This window comes from Sylvia atricapilla, chromosome 1 (genome assembly GCF_009819655.1).
Source record: "Sylvia atricapilla isolate bSylAtr1 chromosome 1, bSylAtr1.pri, whole genome shotgun sequence".
In the NCBI taxonomy this organism is placed as follows: domain Eukaryota; kingdom Metazoa; phylum Chordata; class Aves; order Passeriformes; family Sylviidae; genus Sylvia; species Sylvia atricapilla.
Genome location: NC_089140.1, coordinates 93,403,454 through 93,425,791, shown reverse-complemented (window position 1 = coordinate 93,425,791; position 22,338 = coordinate 93,403,454). Strand labels below are relative to the sequence as shown.

The 22,338-nt window shown below is 37.6% G+C and overlaps 1 protein-coding gene across 3 annotated transcripts in view; it reads left to right on the top strand.

Moving 5' to 3' along the window:
* The first annotated feature begins 340 nt into the window (after window positions 1–340).
* The window catches only part of ZNF236 (zinc finger protein 236), a 73,124-nt gene continuing 51,126 nt past the window's right edge, over window positions 341–22,338 (top strand). For all 3 annotated transcript variants that reach the window (XM_066328127.1, XM_066328118.1, XM_066328109.1), the window contains exons 1-6: window positions 341–475; window positions 10,887–11,029; window positions 12,469–12,633; window positions 17,007–17,185; window positions 18,713–18,837; window positions 22,015–22,187. In XM_066328127.1, the coding sequence (XP_066184224.1) occupies window positions 415–475; window positions 10,887–11,029; window positions 12,469–12,633; window positions 17,007–17,185; window positions 18,713–18,837; window positions 22,015–22,187 (846 nt within the window). In that variant the 5' untranslated portion in view covers window positions 341–414. The remainder of the gene's footprint in view (window positions 476–10,886; window positions 11,030–12,468; window positions 12,634–17,006; window positions 17,186–18,712; window positions 18,838–22,014; window positions 22,188–22,338) is intronic.

The following is a 22,338-nucleotide window of genomic DNA, read 5'->3' as shown; positions in this document are numbered from 1 at the left end:
TCCCGGGGCCCGTTCCCCGCTCCCGGGGCCCGTTCCCCGTTCCCCGCTCCCGTTCCCCGCTCCCATTCCCCGCTCCCGCAGGGCGCCCCGCGGCCCCGCCCGCTGCCGCACCCGGATGTACCGAGCTCCCCCCACCCGGCACGGGCCGGCGCATGCGCACCGCGGGCCGCCGCCGCCGCCCCTCGCCCGCCGTGCGCCCCCCGCCCGCCCGGCCCTGCCGTGAGTTCCCCGCCGCCCCGCTCGCCCTCCCGGGAGCGCCGGCGCCCGCCCCCCGCGGCCCGTGTGTAGGGCCGGGCCCGCCCGCTCGTCCCCGCCCCTCCGTCCCCCCTCCGCCGTTGCCAAGAGCGTGTGTGTGTGGTGTGGCCGTGTGTGCGTGCGCCGTGGGGGGGAGGGAGGGACGGGTTGGGGGCGGCCATGCCGAGGGGGCGGCCCCCCGAGCCCGGCGGGGAGAGTGGCGAGGCCGGCGCCGAGGCAGGTAACGAGCGCGGCCGGGCGGGCGCGATCCGCGCCCGGGGGTGGGAGGCGAGAAGCCTCCGCGGGCTCCGCATATAGTCCCCGGATATGGGGGAGGAAGGCCGGGTCTATTGTGCGAGGGTACAGGCGAGAGGGCGGAGGGGAGGGGAGGAGAGGAGAGCGGAGGGAGCCGGGCCCGGCGCTGCGGAATGATACCGAGCGGGCAGCGGCGGAGCGGGCCGGGCCGGCCTCGCTGCCTCCCCGCAGCCGCCCGCCGGGGCAGCGGCGGCCGCGGCTGTGATGGCCGGCGGGGCAGCGTCCCTCGGGCCTGGCCTCCTCCTCCTGCCGCCGTGCGGGCCCCGGGGCCGGAGGAGGAGCTCGGGCCGGCTGCGGCCGGCAGCACGGCAAGGCTCCGACTCCTTCCGCTGCTCCTCTCCCTCCCCTCCTTCTCCCCGGCCAAATTAGCGAGATCTTCGAATAAAGCGTGATAAACAAATGGGAAATGAGGTTCGACTCGTCCGTCTCTGATTTGCAAGGGCGACGTTATTTTTAAGTTTGTTGTTGTTGTTTTCCTTTAAAAAAATCTTTGAAGTAGTTTTCTTTGTGGATATACGTGTAAAAAAACCAACCGAACAAAACTGTTTTTCTCTCCCAACATGTATTAGTCTCACGCTTAAATTTTAAAATTTTTGTTTGTATTCTATTGCCGTTGATGTCCGGAGAGTGCTTTCAGGGCAGGACTGGTTTGATGGGCTGAGGCTTTTTATTCTTTTTTTTTTTTTTTTTTTTTTTTTTTTTTTTTTTTTTTTTTTTTTTGACAGCAGTTTGTAGCTGGCGAGTTTTATGGCTCTTTTGTGTAGTTTGTTCGTGCTGATGTTTCTGTGGTTCTGTGAGCAATGTCGGAATAAGGCCCACAAACGAAAAATGCTGTGGTTTGGGTAGGCCTGAAACCCTCCTAAGTGACTTCTCCTTCAGCACAAGCATGTAGCTGTAGGTGTTTATTTCAAGTATGTATTTTTTAACAGATAAAATAGAGAGACATTTCATAAAGCATTTGAATACTATGCTTATTTCAGCCATGAAGAGTCAGCCAATTAATATTTTCGGTATATATGTAGAATATTTTATTTTTTTAATGCTTGCAGATGAGCTCTGGCTCTGTAAGGGGAGTGTGTAGGTGAGCCTTCTGTGGAACACTTTTCTGTGGAACTGAAATGTGCTGACAGGCAAAGAGCTGTACTGTTATGTGAGCGTTGGGAAGTTGGGCGCAATTTTTTTATACAGTATGGAAGGCCAGATGGGGCCACAGGTTCCTACCAGAAGTGGTTGGGTTTGGGTTTGTGTTTTTAATTTTTATTTTGTTGCTGTTGTTGTTGTTAATTCTTTTTGTCGCCATTGATCTCAGCTTTTGATCAGTAAGCAGTAAGGACATAAAGGAGGTCCCAAAGAACTTTTGGTATTGCTTGCTCTGGAGGTTGAGGTGGGTTTTTTGGTTTATTATTTAAACTTAAAATCTACTTAAAGATCTACTTAGTTCTCTGGTAGTTTTTGAAAGGGTGTGCAAATGTGTGTGAACTCCTGTGGTAATAGCATAATGCACAAATGAGAAAAGGACGGGAATTGAGACAGGCTGTCCAGACAACTACAGTCTAGTAGATGTAGTCGTTTTGCTTGTTGCTGGACCTTGATCTTGGGCTGTTTCTGTGGTAAGAGGTGTGTACGGCTGGCAAGACTTGCTGTGAGTTTCATCACATTCTCTCTTTTTCACATTTTCATTTCTTTTAAAAGCAATTTGCCAGTTTATTAATGATATTGTTTCATAGAGGTGGTTTGAATGCAAACAGCAGTTGAGAATTACAAAGTCTAGGGTCGTCACAGGGATTAAGAGACAACTGCAGGGATTGCCCTGAATAGGCAAGTTTTGTGGATTCTGGTGGTTTTGGTCTTTGAGATTTCAGCAGTTTGGGAAAGCAGCAAAGCCAATGTTGGCAAGTGGCATGTTATTTTCTGCACTTCTCTGTGATGAAAAAAAGGTCATGAATGAGGAAGCTCTGGCTGAACAGACAGCTTGATTCTGGGAAATTTATATTCTCAGGATATTTGGCTGTTTGTCCTGTTCAGATACAAACTTTGAAAACTGGTTGTGCATTTCATTGGTTTCACTTCCACCAGGAGAAATTTTATTTAGAAAAGAGGTGTTTACAAAACAAAGTTTCATATCTTTTACTTAGGAAATTGCATGGGTTTAGGTTTTTTTAGGGTGTGTTGTCCCTGGAATTCCTACAGTTGTGCTATGCTGATGTCTTTCATGGATGTATTGCTCTCTGTAGTTGTACAGTCTGTATGTTTATGGTAATTCTGCTTCGGGAGAAAATAAAAGTGAATCAATAATGTTTTATGTAGCTTCCTTAGACTACTTTAACCACCATGCATGTCAAAGACTAGAACAAGTTCTTTGTTGCAGGAAAATTAAATAAGTTGAATAAGAAAAATGAACTCTAGGCAGCAGTGGTCAAAATAATATCTTGACCTCAGTAGCTGATATTTTAGAAGATCCTTTTTGGTATTGTATTGTTTTTGCAGAACCATATTGCATTTTTTTTTTTTTTAACTCAATTGAACTGCTCAAATTGACCTCTCTGGTCAAAACTGAGACCTGGTAGGTTCTGTCTGAGTGTAAGGAAACACTTCTTTACTGTGAGGCTGACTGAGCACAGGCAGTGCTTACGCAAGGGAGTTGAGGAGTCTCCTTCCACAGAGAGGCCCTTTCTGTTTTTACTTGTGATGTTTGTCACTGACTAGCGGCAACATGAAATGAGCAGTTTTGACTTTTGCTATCTGATCATTTTCAAATAGGAAAGGAATGCTTTGAACAGCAAAATGAAATATTTCGGTGTGTACTGAAGCAGTTTTTAAGCCTAGAGTGTACTTTATTAAACCCAAGGGCTACTTTTAAACAAGTTCGAACTGAATTCCTGTGTGAGTGCAGTTAAAACTTCAGTATTTCATGTCTTCAGAGGGCCTGAATTGTAACAGAATTCACACATGAAGAATGATAAATAGACAAAGCCAGGAAACAGAGATGATATAGTCTGCCTCTGCAGAGCTAGCTGTGTTTTGTTTGCTGCTTGCCAGTTGTCTAGCAGCATGTAGGGTGCACGTACATTGAATTAGGGGAAAATCAATTTAGAGGCTTTACATTCCAATTTTATGTTACTGAAGAAGAATGAAACTTGAACGCATCAGTTAAATCTTACCAAATTTTTGTTACGTAGATTATTTTAGTAGTTGGCATTAGGCTTTTACGTGGTGACCTCTGACTGACAGGAGAAGAATAGGTGAGTGATGTCATGCAGGCAAGAATGAAGAGGTTGTGGTACAGCTTGTGTGGTGTACGCTAAATCTCTTAAATACAATAGGTATAGGTAATTCCTTTTGAACACCTGCAGGAGGAACAATTGCTCAAGCTTTTGCCTTAGAAAAAGTTCATATTTAGGCTTTAATAGTGATGCTCTGGTATCTCACTGTTCTGCAGTAAAGAAAATCCACATTTATCTACAAGGGGCGTGTTGGGTGATAAAGATGGTAAGTTTGGGTTACACTGGCATGCCTTAATTCCACACTAGTTCCTCACTATATTTGAAATAATGTCCATGTCTTTTCCTAAGTAATCTGTGCAGTTGAATAACTTGTGTCCTGTCTGTGTGATAGCTTCAGTCTTTGTTCTGTCCCTTGTCCAGCTTGGCTTTCTGCCAGTTGCGGAAATTTTATTTCCTGTTGCATCTGTGGTCATACCTTCATACCTCATTTATTCCCATGCATTAAGTGCTTCCAAATGTAATTAAAATTTCTGATTGAGATCTCTCATGCCCCTCTTTTGAGTTTTATTGCTGCAGTTGGATTATTTTCACTCTCTGGAAGAAGGAAGACTGTGTAGTAAATAATTTTGCTCATTCAAAAGTTTCTGTTAGCAGTGTAGTGGCTGGGCACAGGTGAAGGTCATGGTTTCAAGCATGAGGAATCCAAAGCATCTGAAAACAAACAGCTGAAAAATTGTAGCTTGGTATATTCATTTGCGGCTGTCAAAAACAGTGTAACTCCTGTTTTAGAGCATTTAGCAATAAATATGGCAATGTATACCTAAATGTAAAACGAAGCTATCGAAGTTGGTTAAGGAAAAGCCAATTTTCAGTTGTCTGTGTAAGTTAGGATGATGTGGATGGTGTATCTATGTGATGGGTTGACCTTGGCCTGCAATGAAGCACCCTCCAACTATTCGTTCACTTTCTCCTGCAGTAGGGTGAGAGAAGAAATGACAATAGCAAGAGCAAGAAAAAGCTTGTAGGTTAAGATGAAGGCAGTTGAGGAAATAAAGGGGGAAAGTTTAAAAAAAATAGGTAAAAAAATCCCAAAACGAAAAAAAAAAAAAAAAAAACCCCAAACAACCAAATTGCCAACCAACAAAAAAGCCCAACCAAGTGATGCAAAGGTAAACGTTTGCCATCACTCACAGAAGTACAGTCTGGCCCTCAGTCTCTGAGCAAAGAACACTACCTTGGAAGAACTACCCCCAGTTTTGTATTGCTGAGCATGATGGTTTATGGCTTGGAAATATCCCTTTGTGTTAGCTCCAGCCTTTATTCCACTCTCAGCCTACCCACTGTGGAGGCAAAGTGAGAAACAGAGAAGGCCTTCATGCTATGCAGCACTGTTCAGCAATAGCTTAGGCAGTGATGTTAGCAGCATTGTTTTAGTCACAAATTTGAAACACAGCACCATATGGGCTGGTAGGGAGAAAGTTAACTCTATCCTAGCCAGACCTAGAGCAATCTACTTAGCATCTGACTGGCTGAGATGGTGCTGTGAGTTCGGTCTGGCCTCTGCTCCTGAAAACCATGCATCTACTTTGTGTTGGCACATGCCAGGTGACTGGCTCCTCAATGGCCATCCCAGCACTGTGTTCCAGATTAAGTGTTGACCAAAGCATGATAAAAATACCTTGTCTTATATGGGCAAATCTTCATTGATTTCTGGATTTTGGCACAATACATGGACTGAGCATTGAGTCCTTCTCCTGCTCTTCCCGTTAGAAGTCAGAAGGAATGCCTGCTGCATTTGTTTAGAGTTCTGAGCAAGATTTAAACAAACCTGTTGCTTTTATGATAACAGAACTAAGAAAAATGTTTTAATGATTCATTATAATTTGTGTTCTACAGGATCAAGTGTAGTATGAGGAAATGTCAGTATTGCCATCCCCGTTTTGTTCTCTTGTCCTACCACTTTCCTTCCACTCATAAATTAGTAAATAGGTTTTGATGGGGTCAGACCCTTTTGTCCCTAGGCTTGCCAGCTGCCATTTAACATAAGTGACAAGTTTTCATCCATGAATTTCACAAGCTTGGGTGTTTATTTGCGATGTCCTCTCAGTCGGATTCGAGGAGGTTATTAGAGATCTAATAAGGCTGTGCTGCATTCACAGCTGAATGAGTCCATCTGCGCCTTGCAGAGAGGGCTGCGGGCTGCCATGAGGCACAGTGCTGCTTACATAAGGAGGGAATGGCTGGGAGTGCTCTAATTCTGTCTTCCTTCTTCCACATTGAGTTGTCATCAGTGGCTTCTAGCAGAGAGCACCTGCCTGCTGACTCAACTCCTGAGGTCAAGTGCTGGTGAAGGCTGTATCACAGCTGAGTTCACCCAGAGTGATTGCTGCTGCTCTCTGAGGGAAAATAAATTCAGGAAAGACATTACAGGTTGTAACATTAAGAGTATTCAAGTTATATCATCTTTGAGCTGAAAGTTTGTTATCATGATAGGTACTTTGTAAATCTGATTCTTCTGTTTTTGAGCACTTTGGACAAACTGTTAGAATACAGACAGAAATATGTTTGACAGTGCATGTTGACAAAGATGTGTTTGATGGCGCATAATGAGCTAAATGCTCCCTGTTTAGGTTAATTGTATTGATACTTGACTGTCTGTCCCAGGCTGTGGAGGAATTGATTTATGTTGCAGCTAGACTAATGTGCAAACTGAAAAAAAAAATAGAAAGTGAGAGTAGCTTCTGCATTGTTTCTATGCAGCTAATACTAATAAATGCAAATGTTTGAAACATTTTCCTTCTGTTCTGCAAGGTTTATCATTTTTTGTAGTGTGCAGACCTGAAAGAATCACTTGTTTTTTGAGGGGGTTTGTTACTCTGAAAGTAATTTTCTGTTTTTTGTCTCTGTGTCTGTTTACATATCATTAAGAAGCTGCTCTCTAATAAGAGCATGCCAGTTTTTCATGTGAATGTGTTCACATTATGTGCTTAATCAGTTAATGTCTTCTTGAACTAAAACCTCAAACTTTTAATTCAGTTTTTTTTTTTTTGGTCTGGAATGGCATCCTGAATTGCTTTAATTCATTAAAAAAGCAGACTTGTTTTCATCTGACAGAGTATACCTGACAATAAATCGAATGCTTAGTTTATGTTTCTTAGATTTTTCTGAAAGCATAAGCATCATATTGGGTATTTTTGAGGTGCTTGCTAATATGATAAATTATAAATGTGTCTATCAAATGTTGTGTCGGTTATGGCAGTATTTTGATTTTTTTACTTGGTACCAGGGAATGTTTACAGTGTTGCATTTTTTTAGATTGGCAAATTTCTCAGTACATTTAAGAATACAGGGTTCATGCCCCACTGACAGCTTCTTGAACTTGCTTTTGTCTGCATGTTTTTTTGGTATTCAAAAGTATTGGTCTTTAAGATAGGTTCACTATTTTGCAGCATTGGCTTGTTTGATGATCCAGGCTGATGCACCAAAAGCATTTTTTTCTTCTGATATAGGGAAATATTATTGCTGATTTATCTGAAATATGGAAGTGTAGGTTATTACTTTGACTTTTTAATATAAAGTTTTCATTGGAATACTGATTCTTCTAATAAACAAATTGTGTCATATGGTTATTTAATTTTTGAAATATTTTTATAGAACATTGAAATGAAAACAGACCTGAGTCATACTTCATAAGGCTGTGACACCTACCTGAAAAGTCAAAATATGGCTCACTTGCTTGTTACTTCTTTAATCCACAGTGTCTTTCTTGTTTTTACTGTCCTCCTAATTCTAAACACAGAGTAACAGTTTAGGCCTTGCTGTTATCCAGTTGTTGATTTCAGGTGGGATATTTTTCTGAATACTCTCCATGTTAGCAGAAGGGTAAGCTGTAGAGTCACTTTCTGCATCTTCAATAAAAAGGAGTTGTGCAACTCTCTGAAATATCCAGTATTGGGTAGGTGATAGAGGGCCAGACTGTTTTAGTGAAAATACAAGGGAAAAATGGCATTATACATGACATCTCTCCCATAGGCTACTTCAGACGTAGTGTTAATGAATAAATGAGTTTGTGGTTTAATTTAAACATGTATTAGATAGCAGTCCTCCCCTTTGAGTAAAAGTGAAGCAGTTGAACTTTCATAATTCTTTAATGTCCAGACTGGACTGTTTTTGTAGACACAGTGGCTGTAAATACCTATAACAGGCTTCAGCCTGATCTCCCAATAGCTGAGCCTTGAAGACTTCTGGATCTAACCGTAGCTGATCTGCTGTGCCTTGTCCTTAAGGATTTCTGCACTGAGAGTCATCTGCCTAGAGAAGTTGGACTTTACAGTCCAGTTGGTGATTCCAGAACCCAGTCCTGATTCCCCAGTGTCTTTTCTTTTCTATTTAGCAATATGAAAGACATGACCAAAAAACTCTGTAAGATTTGGCTTTGGAAAGAGTTAAAAAAAATATTTGAAAGATTAATGCTTAAAATGTTACAGATGTAAGCATTTTCTCTATGGGTGCCTTTTATTTCTTCTCCCATGGGATCTGATTGCCTTTGGGAAGCTGGAACAGCTTGGAGACAGCTCAGGGTTTATGATCATCTGTGAACTAGTCTCGAGAACTTTTGATGCTTTTGTCATGGGATGTGGTATGTTCAACTCTTCATTTTTCAAATTTCAGGCTGTTTTTATGTTCTTCTCTATGAAATATTTTAACATTGTGCATTTGTTGCCTCTTTCTGTTTATTTTGGTGTTGATCATTTCTGTCTTTTTACAGAAAAGCTGAAGTACTTTCAGGTACTACATCAGGTGGTCTGATTTCAGAGAATTATAGTAATCAAATAATGTTGAAATATTACAAGAGATTTAATTTTTTGTTTTGTAGTTAAACTCCTTAAATTGCAGAAGAAAATTCACAGCCTCCAGAGTAATCAGTATTATGGTCAATGTAGATATAATACACATTTTAATAAAAATGATACATAGATATATTATTGCCCCAAGACTGATGCCGCTTGGCAGTATTATTCAGAAACTAGTGAGGATGTTGGGATTTTGTTTCAAAGTGTAGAGAAGTTAGCAGGTTTGATGTCACTGCTACGTTTTTGCTACTTCAATTGCTTAGACATTGTTTTTGCATATTGCCCAGTACCTTTGATCTCAAGAGTGAATGTTTGAAGATAATAATCTCTTTGGCTCAAGGAGCAGGTTTGAAGGCCTTTGTAAAGTCATGGATTGGATAATTTTTCAGTTGTCAATTTAAAGAAGTCAGGCCTACGTGGGGTTGAACAATTGCGCCTTTTTCCCGGGGAAAGGAGAGCCTTGTGCATTGTGTTTTCATATAGCCCAAGTATAGAAGTTGATTTTTCTTCCACTTCTCTTCTGATGCCATAATTTACAGAAACGGATTTTGTGTCCTTTTTTCTACTCAGGCAAATTTATCACAAGATTGCTTAAAGGATTGTGTCTTGCAATTAAAGCTGTGGTTTTCAGCTTTTGAAGAAATGTGACCATTTCAGGATTGTTATTATTGATAGTGTCTGCATACTGTGAGATAATAGTCTATTAAAGCGTGCACTAAGTGTAAGTTTACACATGATAAAGATTAGTGATATTTGCATCATTCGGTTACAGAGAAATACTTGATAACTTGATAAACTAAACTTTGCAAAGCAAAATTGACTTGGGTGACTTAGTCCAGAAATGGGAAGTGTAAGTGACTAGGGCATTGTTTATCCTTGTGATTTCTTGCCCAGAATATATTGTACTGAAATGTTTCCTAGAGCTTCCTCAACTACAAGCTTTTAAAGTTGGTTTATGAGAATTTTAGCAGGAAAAAGAATTATCAGGCCATAAGGTACTGATATTTTTTTCCCTTTGTAAATGGTGTGGTGAATGAGAGAGGACTTTGAAGTGAGCGCAGTAGAGTAGAAATACTATATGAATTGTTATATTCAGTTTCTTCTGAGGAAACGTTAACAGGATGTTGTGAACTTGTGGTGTTGTTACTTCCTATGCCTAGTTCTTACATACATGGAGAAAACTACTGACTTACAGAGAAACATCAAAAACCTTTCAAGTCTACATAATAAAATCAATGTTCCTGTCTTTTTGTGTTCTGTTGTTGCTGCAGTTTTAGTTGTGGCAGTATTTGAAACTGAATTCTGTAGTTTGTTTGTTTTCTCTCTCATGACCCTAACCTGCAGCACAAGCTGACCCCTCCTGCCAGTGGCTTTCCTTAAACTTTTTCTTAAATAACGATAACTTTCTTTGTGATACTGTATCTTTCTCAAATGTAAAATGTGTTTAACTTCCTCCGATTAATATTTTCCTTGTATAAAGTATTTATAGGATTGACTTCACTCATTAGAGGAGGAGGATGTAGAAGCTTGCAACATGTGTGTCCAAAGTTGCATTACTAGAACTTGAAAAGAAAACTGTGGGCTTAGACTGGGTCTCTTTAGAGAAAAATAAATCTCTTTTCATTGAATTAATATGTACCCACTTAGACTTGCAGTATTGCATCTCTCTCATCTGTTTGAAACATTTGTGTTGGTTTTACAATTCTAAAGTTTTAAAATATGTTTTAATAAAGGTTTTATAATGCTAGAAGAAGAAGAAAGAAAATGTCTAAATTTTTCTTGAGGAAAGGGTGAGAAAGAGAAAGGAGGAAGGGCAGAAAATCTGTGTAGTCAGAACTGCTGACTATGTAATTTTAAAAAACTTTTTTAGAAACATGTGATGTAATATTATTAAAAGTAACCCCTGGCAGTATCTTGCTCATACCTAGTGTTTTTTGCAATGTTTCATTTTGTTTCAGACTTGATGGGTGTTTATGAAGCACAGAAAGAATGTGTTTCAAATTACTGGGAGAAGGTGATTATTTGTGTCTTTAGTGACTGGCGGTTTGAGGTATGGATGTATTTGGTTGATTCTGTGTCAATGGAAGTAGTAATATTACTGCCTGAGATTTTGAAGATCCCTTGAAGTTACAGCGTTGGATAAGTCAAAAATCTTAGAGGAATCAGAATGGTTTCTGCTTCAAATTATTCTATTTTATACAATAAATTATAAGTAGATAAAATGTGACTTCATACAAATGTTTTGTTTCTTGTTTTGTAGATGATGTTTTGACACCAAATACAGAGAACAGTAATTTTCCCTACCAAGTACCCAACTTCCATAAGTGTGAGATTTGTTTGCTGTCTTTTCCGAGAGAGACCCAGTTCCAGCGCCATATGAGGGATCATGAGCAAAATGACAAGGTATGAATTGTGGTGGATATAACCAGTGTACATTGATATTTTCATATCCTGTCAAGTGAAGCTAACACAAGGTATCTTTCCCATTTCTTTTCAGTCACACCACTAATAATGATTACTTAGGGACCTCAGAATTTTGTGACATTTTACTTTCATGTTTTCTCATGTTTCCTTTGAGATAGGACCTTCCTTTGATGTCCTTTAATTGGATTGTTGTTTCCAGATCAGTAATTTTTAATTTTAACCATTTTCTTTCATTTATAAAATACCCAGGTAGATGACAAAATGTATGAGGTTTTTTTCAGTGGAGTTTGCAAAGTGATTCTACACATTAGCAATAAAAAGAAAATAATGCTTATACTTTTTAGCAGGACCCCACTAGTAAACTAATTTAGTATGTATGTATTAATCAGTAGATTAAGGTCATCACTTTAGGTGCTTACAAATCAAATTTGGGTAAGAATGAGAAGAATACAGATGGGTGATTAAGACTGGACTGACTTTTTAAATTACGCTTTTGCCACAAGTTCATCTGTGATATGAAGCATTTTATTTATTTCCCTTGCTTTCTACTTCATGAAGCTAGAACTACTTACATGTGATAAGAAAATAATTTTATTACTTTCTGAGGTAGCCCAAAATGCAGAGTAATTTTTACAAAATGTGGCACTTGGACATAATTCACGTGTACAAAAAACAACACAACTTTCAGTGTTGTAAAGTTGATAAAATTAAACCCATGCTATTGCACGCTTACATAAGAGCCTTTACATCTAAAACGGAAAGTGCTCTTAAAGAATGAAAACTGGTTTTGCAGATATCAAGTAAAGAGCAGTCAGGCTTAGTATAAACTAAGTGTTTTGCTGTTTTGATTATTAGTTTTACTTAAGGAGATACCATGGAATCTTAGAATATGCTGAGTTGAAAGGACCCACAGGGATCATCAGGATCAGCCCCTGGCCCTGTGCAGGACTCCCCAAGACTCACAGCATGTGCCTGAGAGCATTGCCTAAATCCTCCTTGAACTCTGTTAGGCCTGGCGCTGTGACCACTTCCCTGGGTAGCCTGTCCAGTGCCCAACCACCCTCTGGGTAAATCATGATCACAGTTAAAGTAGGAAAATGTTTTCCTGTCTCTTGCTCATTCCTCTCTCCTACTAACTTCACTCTTCTGAGACTATGTCAGTTTTGAGTCTCTGGTTTCCTTAGATCTCCTGCTTTTTTTCCCCTTTGTGCTCTTGTAATGCTGTATTTGCATTTTCCATAGGGAGATGCAAAGAAGATAAAATTAGTATTATTAAGCATCATTATCTTATGTAGGTATTTGAATTGTTGTTTTTTTAATGTTTAACATTTTTTATTTGTTCTATATGTCACTCAGGGTATATGTAGCTTATGGGGAAACTGAATTTTGTCTTTATTTTTGTGATTTTTAACGAACAGCCTCACCGGTGTGACCAGTGTCCAATGTCCTTTAATGTTGAATTCAACTTGACACTTCACAAATGCACTCACAATGGCGAGGATCCTACGTGTCCTGTGTGCAACAAGAAGTTCTCCAGAGTAGCCAGTCTGAAAGCACATATAATGCTACATGAGAAAGAAGAGGTAATTCATTAAACTTTATGACTGAATTTTGAAAAGCCTTGTTAGAGTGGTTTTATTTAATCCTTTACCTGTATGCTTTAGATTGGAGGATTGAATAGGTGATTTTTTTCAGAAGAAATACAAAACTTTGTGGGGAGTCTGTTTTAATATTATTACAGAAATTAATATCTGGATATAAGTGAGTGTTCCCATTGTATCTTTATGAACAAAAGGAACTTGTGCATATTTGATAGATACTATATGATACTATATATAAACATTATTTGATTGGTTACACATACTTTTATTTTTGAGATACTTCTGTGACTTAATCTGCATTGATAAAGCCACACGTAATAAATAATATGTGATCATGTTTGATGGCAGATGTCATGGTGAGGCACTCTCACCATCTGTATAAATAGGTGAAGCTGTTCCCTTATCTACAGCTCTCACCTCTGTTTTTGAGTGGTCGGTTGTTCTGCTTGAGAGTACTTGTTCCCTCCCCTCTCACAATTTCATTTTCCATTTTGATGGAGTGTTGGTTAAATTCTTAGCAAACAGTTAATACATAGTGGTGTATTTTGCAGACTTTGTAGTCATTACTGTATTACTACAATTGCCAGAGTTGATTGCAGTGCCCAAAATGCCAAGTTTTTGGTCATGTAATTGCCTCTTCCTCCTGTTAAGGCTTTTTTAAAATTGCACTTTGTGTTGGAGAGTTGGAGCTGAATCAAGAGTATACTTTTATTGTCAGACTTCTAATCATCAATATGACAGTGGTGTGTTTCTCCCTGTCTATTGCTGACAGCTTACAGCAGTTTTGACCTGTAAGTTGGGAATAATAGGCCTGTGTGCATTTTTTCCTATACCAGATGCAGGGTACCGTCTGTAGAAATTGTATTCCTTCTTTAATCATTTTAGCTCATGTTCTGTCATGTACACAGCTAAGTTAACTGGACTAAAATATAGTTTTGCTGCATATTAATGTATCTGCAATGATAAATGGCTTGATCCAGTAGTATTAAGAAAAGTTGATTTATGAAATGCTAAAAGTATCAGAATAAGGAAGCCAGGCATCAGGAAAGACACCTGAGGGTGGTTTTTGGTATTTATTTCTACCATTAAATGATTGTTCGTGCACTTCAGCAGTGCCGGTTTTGTTGGTTTGGTGCAGATGTCAGAAGAATGGGCTGTGTGATGCCTTCCAATTTAAAATTCCATCTGCAGCTTGAAAATTAAATTCATAAAAATACAAACATATTTCAATTGCTAATGAATGTATATCTTATGGTACCAGATAGTTTTGTGATAAAACAGAGATCAATGTAACGATTAATTCACATAAAACTGCAGGAATAACTTTCACAGTAATTATGCACAGGACCTGTAAGGAGAGCTGAAATTTGAACTTGAAGCAGAGGGTATTGGTGATGGCTCTAGCTGTCATTGAGGAGTTTTCTACAATGTGCAGATTATCAAGTTATCAGTGAAGTATATTCTCCCTCTTGCTTGCTCTTCTTTTGCTGCTAGATGGGTTAAAAATCTGAAATCAGAGCTAAGGTGCATATGAGGGACATACATTAAGGGACATAGAGGTTAAGGAGATGGCTTCACAAAGTGAAATTTGGGGAACTTTACCCTTGTGCTGTGCTGCTTCAGGCAGCTTTATCTACAGTTGAATGCAGATGGGCAAGAACAAGAAATTGGAGTGATTAGCTACTTGGGACCTCCAGTGAGGTTTGGGAGAGTGGGTCTGTCTGTGGAACTTAGATTTTTGTGATTGATTGTTCCCTGTGAGAGGTTCTGGAAGGAATTTTCTGGGCTATTGATACTGAGCTTGCAAGAGACGGTATTTTTCTCCTCACATTCTTTTGTGATTTGTGTGTGATAAACTGTTGTGAGAGATAAACTTTGCATTTGAAATTCCTCACTAAATAGCTTACTCTTGAGAAGTCATAAAGGACATACCTTGTGTAAATATACCCCATCTTCTTGAGGGTTGTTGATCTTGTCCGTTTCGTGGCTGGAAATGCACAATGGTTTTCATTGCTGTATTTTGCCCTGGCAAGACAGAAATGGTGAATAAAAATCTGAAACACAAAATATTTATTGCATTAGTACTGCTACTATGTCTTCTTTTTTTGTGAACGTGAGGGGCTTTTGAGCTTTAGGAACACCTTAATATGTTGAAAAAGTTTAAACTTATATCAGATGGATATAAAATAAAAATTCCTTTATTGTAAGGTCGTCTTGGTTTGGGTTTTTATGTTTTACTTTGTGTGATGTTGGGGTTTTGTTTGCTCTTTTTTTTTTTTTTTTTTAGAACTATTCACTGTATTTGATTTGTACTGTCTAATAATTTGTGATCAGTAATCTTCTGAAAAAGTGCAGATTAAAATCCTTTACAGATGCTGAGAGTCACAGATACCAAACAGGTGAATATCATGAGTTCCAAAGTGTTCTTCAGATGTTGCATCTGGTAAGATAGGGAGAGCTAAAACAGGCAGAATCCAATGAATAGAGCTTTAAAATTATTTTTCTGGGTTTGGGAATTTTGCATATGATCAACCCCATTTATTTAATCTTAAAATGTGGGTTTAACCATAGTACGATTACAGTGTTCAGTTACTTTTTCTGTGCATGGTGGTAATTTTTTTGTTGGCTTGAGAAGCAAAAAAATACATCTGGTATTGCCTATAGCAGAGTCTGTTGGGCATGATGTATTGGTGGCATTTTTGTAGTTTTTGTTTTACTGTGATCTTGCTTTCCTGCAGCAAATTACACAGTACTGAATACAATAATAAAGACTTTACTTGTCTCAAATACTTCATCTTAGGCTATTTTTTTTGTTTGTAGAAGGTGCTTGATAAAATATGTATATTTGCAACTTAACATGGTATGTATGCATGTCTGAAAAATGCTGAGAAGCTATTCAAAATCCCTCAGTTTTGAGGTTCGTGAGGGTGGCATAGTAATTGTGAGTTTCCCCTAATAAATTTTTCCCTCACTTTTAGAAATCTAAAATCACAAGCTAAATTTGCTGTGTATGAAACGGTAGATGCCCATAAGAAGTATCCAGATTTGAATGTATGTCCTAGAAAAAAAAAACCCTATTAGTTATTAATTGTCTTATTCTGTAACTTGAATCCAGTAATGATGACATCTAGGTTGGATTAAACAATTTCAATTAATTAATTAATCAGTAATTAGTTTCATTAAAGGACTTTGTGTTTTTTAGGCTTTTGACCGGAAATGTGATACTGCAAATTTTTTTTCAGACTTCAAGAACTGATTTATTGTCAAAACAGTCCAAAAAATGCATACCTGTGTTACTATTGATTAAAACATTCTTGTCAATGTCCTTCTTGAAATGAACACTGTTGATTTCTGTTGTTCGTTTTATTTTTCTTGTCGATGATTGTGGGAGAGGAAAAAAAGGGCAGAGGATAAAAACAACATTTCAATTTGCAGTGATTACTGAAAACTGAGCTGATAAAAAAGATCTATCTCAAGTTATTTGTGCACACCAGTGAAGAACATTTAACAGACATGGATATTTTTTTACGTACAAGATTAACTCTCAGCTCAGGTTTTCTAAAATGGACTGAGAAATAAAATTAATTATTTCAAAAGGCAATAGAGTCAAACAAATGCAGAGCTTTTAATTTTCACAGAAACAATGTTTGACTTTGATTCCTACTCTGAATTTCAGAGAAATAGCAACACTTTTGCAGTGAACATGAGAAGTATAATTTCCATTCCAGAAGACATGGAATACTAATATAACTGGAAAAGAGTGTGTTTAATACTCTTATAAATTTAATGGATCGAAGAGGTATCTGTTAGAAACATTGTGTCCCTCTTTATTTCTGTCATATTTACTGTCAAGAGCTTAAGAAAAGTCAGTGCTAACTTGTGGGGGGATTACTATTTAAACTTGACAAGCAATATAATTTTAACCTGTAAAAGTGTGAAATCCCTGAATCTACAGTTACCATGCTTTTGGTTAGAAAGTAGTTATTTGTTACAGATGTTTCTGTAGACCACAGTGTAAGGGCACTGAGGTGAGCTTCTGTGTGTGTCTTGAACCAGCCCACCAAGGAAATGGGTAGTGGTGAGGATGGTACTGAACTGCTTGTTTCTGCTGCTGTATGAAGTTTTTCAGAACTCAGTTCTAGTGGAGTTTCTTTAAATATAAATATTAATATAATCTTGCAGTGATTATTGTACATTATTTATATCACAGGGCTCATAAACTTTTCTTGCTTGTATACTTAATTCTCTTGCTTCTTGCTTCCAGCTGCCAATGTCCATAGAAGGATAAGTTAATCTACTTGAGCAAAGCTTGTGCACTGCTATTTTGAAAAATCAGTCTCTATTATCTCTTTCAGAATCTTATCTGTTCAGAGTGTGGAGATGAATTCACTTTACAGAGTCAGCTGTCCATACACATGGAAGAACATCGTCAAGAGTTGGCAGGCGGTAGGATTCACAGCTGCAAGTCTTGCAAAAAAGAATTTGAAACTTCCTCACAGCTAAAGGAGCATATGAAAACTCACTATAAAATAAGGTGACAATCATGCGATTATAACAAAATGAACAGATGTTACTTTTATGATGATAGCTGGGAAAAGCAGGAATAGTATTTCCAGTCAGTAAAGTACCATGACTTATGCAGATAATTTCTTTTCTTTGGTATGATGTTCTAAAATGACACTTGCTTAAGTGGGTGGTTATTTTTGGAGGCCTCTTTTTTTTTTTTCTCCATTTTTGTATTTAGGAACACATACTAAGCATAGTTCATCTGCCAGCTATTTGTAAACATGGGTTAAGTTTCTCTGATGCAAAGTGGTTTTTGAAGTGCATTTATGATTTTAAGCACTAATAGCAGTATATTGAAGCAAATGTATATTAATTTTACATAGCCTTTATTATAATGACAAAAGTTTTAATGCTTTCATTCTGCAAAGATGTAACTTGTTCTTTGCAGTTTAATCATCTTTCCCAAGAGGTCCTCATTACAGCCTCCCAAGAGTTTCTTTTCAATCTGAAAAAGCACAAAATGAAGGGGGAAAAAGAGGACTGATAAATGTATTCTTATTTTTGGTGAATATTTGTTCCACTCTTTCTTTCAGCTCTCTAGTTTAACTTTACTTTTAGGAAGGTGGGAACTACTTTAAGTTAGAAGGAGAAAAAACTTCTCTTGTTTTACTTTGCGTATTAAAAATGCCTTAAGTCTTGACAAGTGCTGTCTCTCTTAATTTTCACTCTTTCTGTAAAAAATCGATGAGGAAAATTGCATATTTAGAAACACAAAATCCTGTATATTCCTATTTATTTTTACTAGAATTTAATACAGATTCTAAGATCTTAATAGTTATGTTGCAGGAGGTTTGAACAGGTGTTGTACATTTCAATCTGCAAACAGAAATTTAAAGGTTTGCAGTATCAAGTGAGGTTTGTATTGGGCTATATAACCCCATTTTTCTTTTGGACAGCTCCTGTGTAGAGATGTTAGGATGAATGAACTACTTAGTTTGATTAGTAGCAAAATGAATTTTGGGAATTTATATTTTCTGTTTCTGTGGTTCTGTGGAGAGTATGATTTGTATTTAAGGGCTGATGGTGAATATTTGGTTTGTTAAATTCTTAACTGGCTCTTACTAGACTTCAACAAGTGTATTTGTACTCCAGTTTATGAGATTTGTGTATTCTAGTTCGGAATGAAGGGCTTAGCTATGTTCAGGCAAAAGAAATAGAGTTCCGCAGAGATGAAAGTTCCCGCCAAAATGTTTGTAAAGTTACTGTATACTTCTGGCAGAATTTACACTGAAAATGTCTGAAGAGAGCCTCTAAGATGTATCAGGTTTTTACTGCAGAAATAACTAAAAGTCCTGGTGGATGTAGGTACTGAGAAAAGAGCTGTTTGCCTTGTTTTTTCAGTATCATCATGGAGTTTGGGTTTTCACTGGTGCAGCTGATACTATGTTACCTTCAAGGCAGCACTTAGTTAAAAGTGATGGGGTAAAAGAAGCTTCTTCAAAATAACTTTTCATATTAAAATTATTGTTATTGGTTTTTTTTTTTTAAATCACAGGGTATCAAATACCAGATCTTACAACAGAAACATTGATAGAAGTGGGTTTACCTATTCCTGTCCTCACTGTGGGAAGACGTTTCAGAAACCAAGTCAGTTAACACGACATGTTAGAATACACACAGGTAAGGCTGTGGAAGGAGTTATTTTAATTTGTTTTTGTTTTACAGAAATGAGTTAACTTTTGGAATCATGTATATTTTTTCTCCCTGTTGAGACTTGAAAAATTATTAATGCATTTGGTTCATTAGATGCAGTTACCTGTTGGTAGATTCAAGTAATTCATTTGCTTAGGAAGTTTATATGCTTTTAAAATTTCCAGATATATATGATTAGAAACAGTTAAAAATGTGAAAAACTCTACAGATTTCATTTGTTGCCAAATACCGGGTTTGGTACTTGGAGTTTCAGTGGGCCCTAAAATCAGAATCCCTAGATAAGGGCCAGTCATCTACTTTAAATTAGATCTTAGATACTCTGGAAAGTAGAGTCTAAAATTTACAATTGCAAAAAAGCAAAAGTACATGAGAATGATAATTTATTAATGATACTAATAAAGTAGTAGTCTTGCATTTTTTAAAATTAATTAATTTAAACTTACAAAGTGATCTTCTGAGGCAATAAGCTTAGATTGTAATTTTAATAATTGAGAAAGTGTAGGTGACTGTTCAGATTTGCAGAATGAGTAGGAAATGTTTTTTGCCATATTTGTGTCATAAATATGTGCGTGTTTAAACCATAAGCAGTTGAAGTAATTGAAAAATACTAAGCATAAAATAATATAAAACTTTTGAAGTGTACACATGACTGTGAAAGAATACGTCTTATGCTTTAACTGGGTAGACATATTATAGCAGGAGTTTGGCTTTAAAAAAAGTCTTCATTGAAGATGTTCCAGTAATGTTCAATATGTTTTTTTCATACGTACTGAATAAATTGCCATTTGTCTAGTTTTTTGCTAATTCAGGTATTCATTTATGTAAGTGTACAATTCTGTTCATAATACCAGCCAAGGTAATATCACTGTTCAGACCACGATGTGATGAGTTGCCATTTACAAGAATGGACTTGTTTACTAAGAAATGAAAAGACCATTATGTGACACTTTCTTAAGAATCTCCTGAAGTTTTACAGATCTAGTTATAGAAAAGTAACACAAGAGGTCACTCTTGTACCTGCTTTAAAACAGTTGCTTGAAAGTCATATCAAAAAGAGGTGGCTGAAAGTTAGCTTCAGTATTTTAGATTCTTGGCTCTATTTAATTAATTAGCTTATTCTAGTCAGAATTAAAGAAACAAGATTATAGTTGGTTGTGGATGGTTTTTTAGAGCTTCAGAAAGTTCAAGGGCTTTTTTTTTTTTTTTTTTTTTTAAGACTAAGAGACATTTGTCTATTGGGAAACCAGAGACAGAAAATGCAGTCCCAATCTGCACATGCTGGGAAGTAATTTTAATTTCCAAGTAGCTTGCAAATACTCATTTAGTTTGTGAAGTATGTTAGTACTCTAAATCTGCAGACAATCTGTCTGGCATTTGGCTGCTTGAGGTACTGTAAATATGTAGAAAAGAACAACTCTGCTTTAATGAATTTAGAATGTCCAAGTCTTTAAGTGTTAAAACAGTAAATCTGTGCACAATGTGCAGCATTACGTTAGCCTCTTAATTGCAGTACTTTTTTTGTTCTTGCTAGTCATTTTAAGCACTTCCAACCTTCTGGGAAAAAAATCAAGTCTCAGGGACTGCAATTCCCACATTAATAAATAAGTAATGAACCCCTCTCTCAAAATTGTATTTTATTAAGTTATATGTGAGAAATACAGAAATTTCACATAAAGATTTCATTTTTATAATGAGATTTCCTTACATAGGCAAACTTAACCTGAAGCAATACTTCCATGTGTCCACTGGCAGCTCTTACTGGAAGCTAAGCTTCTTGCCTGTGAAAGCCAAATGGGAATACTGTATTTCCAGGTGTGAATCAGTGTTCTTTGTTTTAATTTCTTTAAAAAAATACACAGTTAAAACCTGCAATCCTTAAAACACCTTCAAAACCCCTAAGCAGCAGAACAGAAGATATAGACTCCTTCAGTGAGTTATATGCTTGTAATCAATTTCAGAAAAATAGCTGCTTTTATTTCTGACAATGAGAATTTAATTAAGATTTAATAAGTTTAAAGTAGATGTAATTACAGCTATAAAATTAGAAATCATATTAAAATATTTATTAAAACTGGTTTAGTGTTCATGTGATAGTACTTACTGGTGTAGCAGACATAGCATACTGTGTGCTTATGATGGTCTTGGCTATGGAAACATGCAAAGGCAAGATGTTAAAGATTTTCAAGGTCCTAGAGTTACCGCAGATGAACTATTTCACTAAAAGAAAAGAGTTGTACTAAGTTCACAGGGGAGTTTTCTAGGAGTTAGTTAGGACACATGATTGTAAGAAACTGAAATTTATTATTAGTGTGTTTATGTATCTTTGTAATCTGTTTATGCAGTTCTCTTATATTCTGTAGCCTAAAGTTTCTGTGGGGTTTTTCATGCTTATCTGGTAACATACAAAAAGCGTAATTATGCACAGCACTGAGGGAACCAAAACTGGTTTTACAGCATTTCTGTAACAATATTGGCTAGTTTTTCTTGAAATATTCAATATGAACAGTTTTTAAAATTATTTTCTGAGCAGATCTGTCCAAAACATTATTTCATTCAATATTTTCAGTAGGCAGTTGCAAAGAATGAGTGACTCATAGTATTTATTGGGGAATGGGAACCATATACCATCTTTTGCAGTGTTGCTATTAGACTTCCTGATTTTAAATGATGAAAGGTTATGTTTTTGATTGTTATTTATTTATTACTGTCCATTTACCCTCTGGGCCTGGTTTGTTTCTGTGATGGTATATGCATTTTATAGGATTTAGTGTAAAACGCGTATGTTTCTTTTTTCTTTTCCCTTCGGTTTTTTTGCTCCCATGATTTTGCATAGCAGTTTCTGAGATCTTTTAAACCACAAGTTGAGGGAAACTTTTTAAAATAATTGCTTCATCTAGATTTCCTTTATTTTACCCATTTCAACTGATAATCATCAGCTGTGTCAAAACTTTTTCACAAGGCGACATTTTCATCAGAGTAGGTGCTGAGGTTGGTGGTCGAGGTAAACAATTTTATTGTCAAAACCTCCCAATAACATATATAATACCGTGTATATTTTAACGGATACAATTTTTTGTTTAGGTGCAGGAAACTGACTTTTACTTAAATTTTATTACCCTTCCTCTTGCTACTATTTTCTTGCAGGTGAAAGACCTTTCAAGTGCAGCGAGTGCGGGAAGGCCTTTAACCAGAAGGGGGCTCTGCAGACCCACATGATCAAGCACACGGGGGAGAAGCCCCACGCCTGTGCCTTTTGTCCCGCCGCCTTCTCCCAGAAAGGCAACCTGCAGTCACACATACAGCGAGTTCACTCTGAGGTAAATGCAATCATTCACCGGGGGCTGGATGCTAACATGCATCTTAACTCTGTTCTGCTATTCCTGTGTGCTCCAGCCAGTATAGATTTGCTGCTGTGGTGCAGATTCTGGTTTGCTGCTTTTACCTGGGAGCTTTCCTTAGCTTGATCTG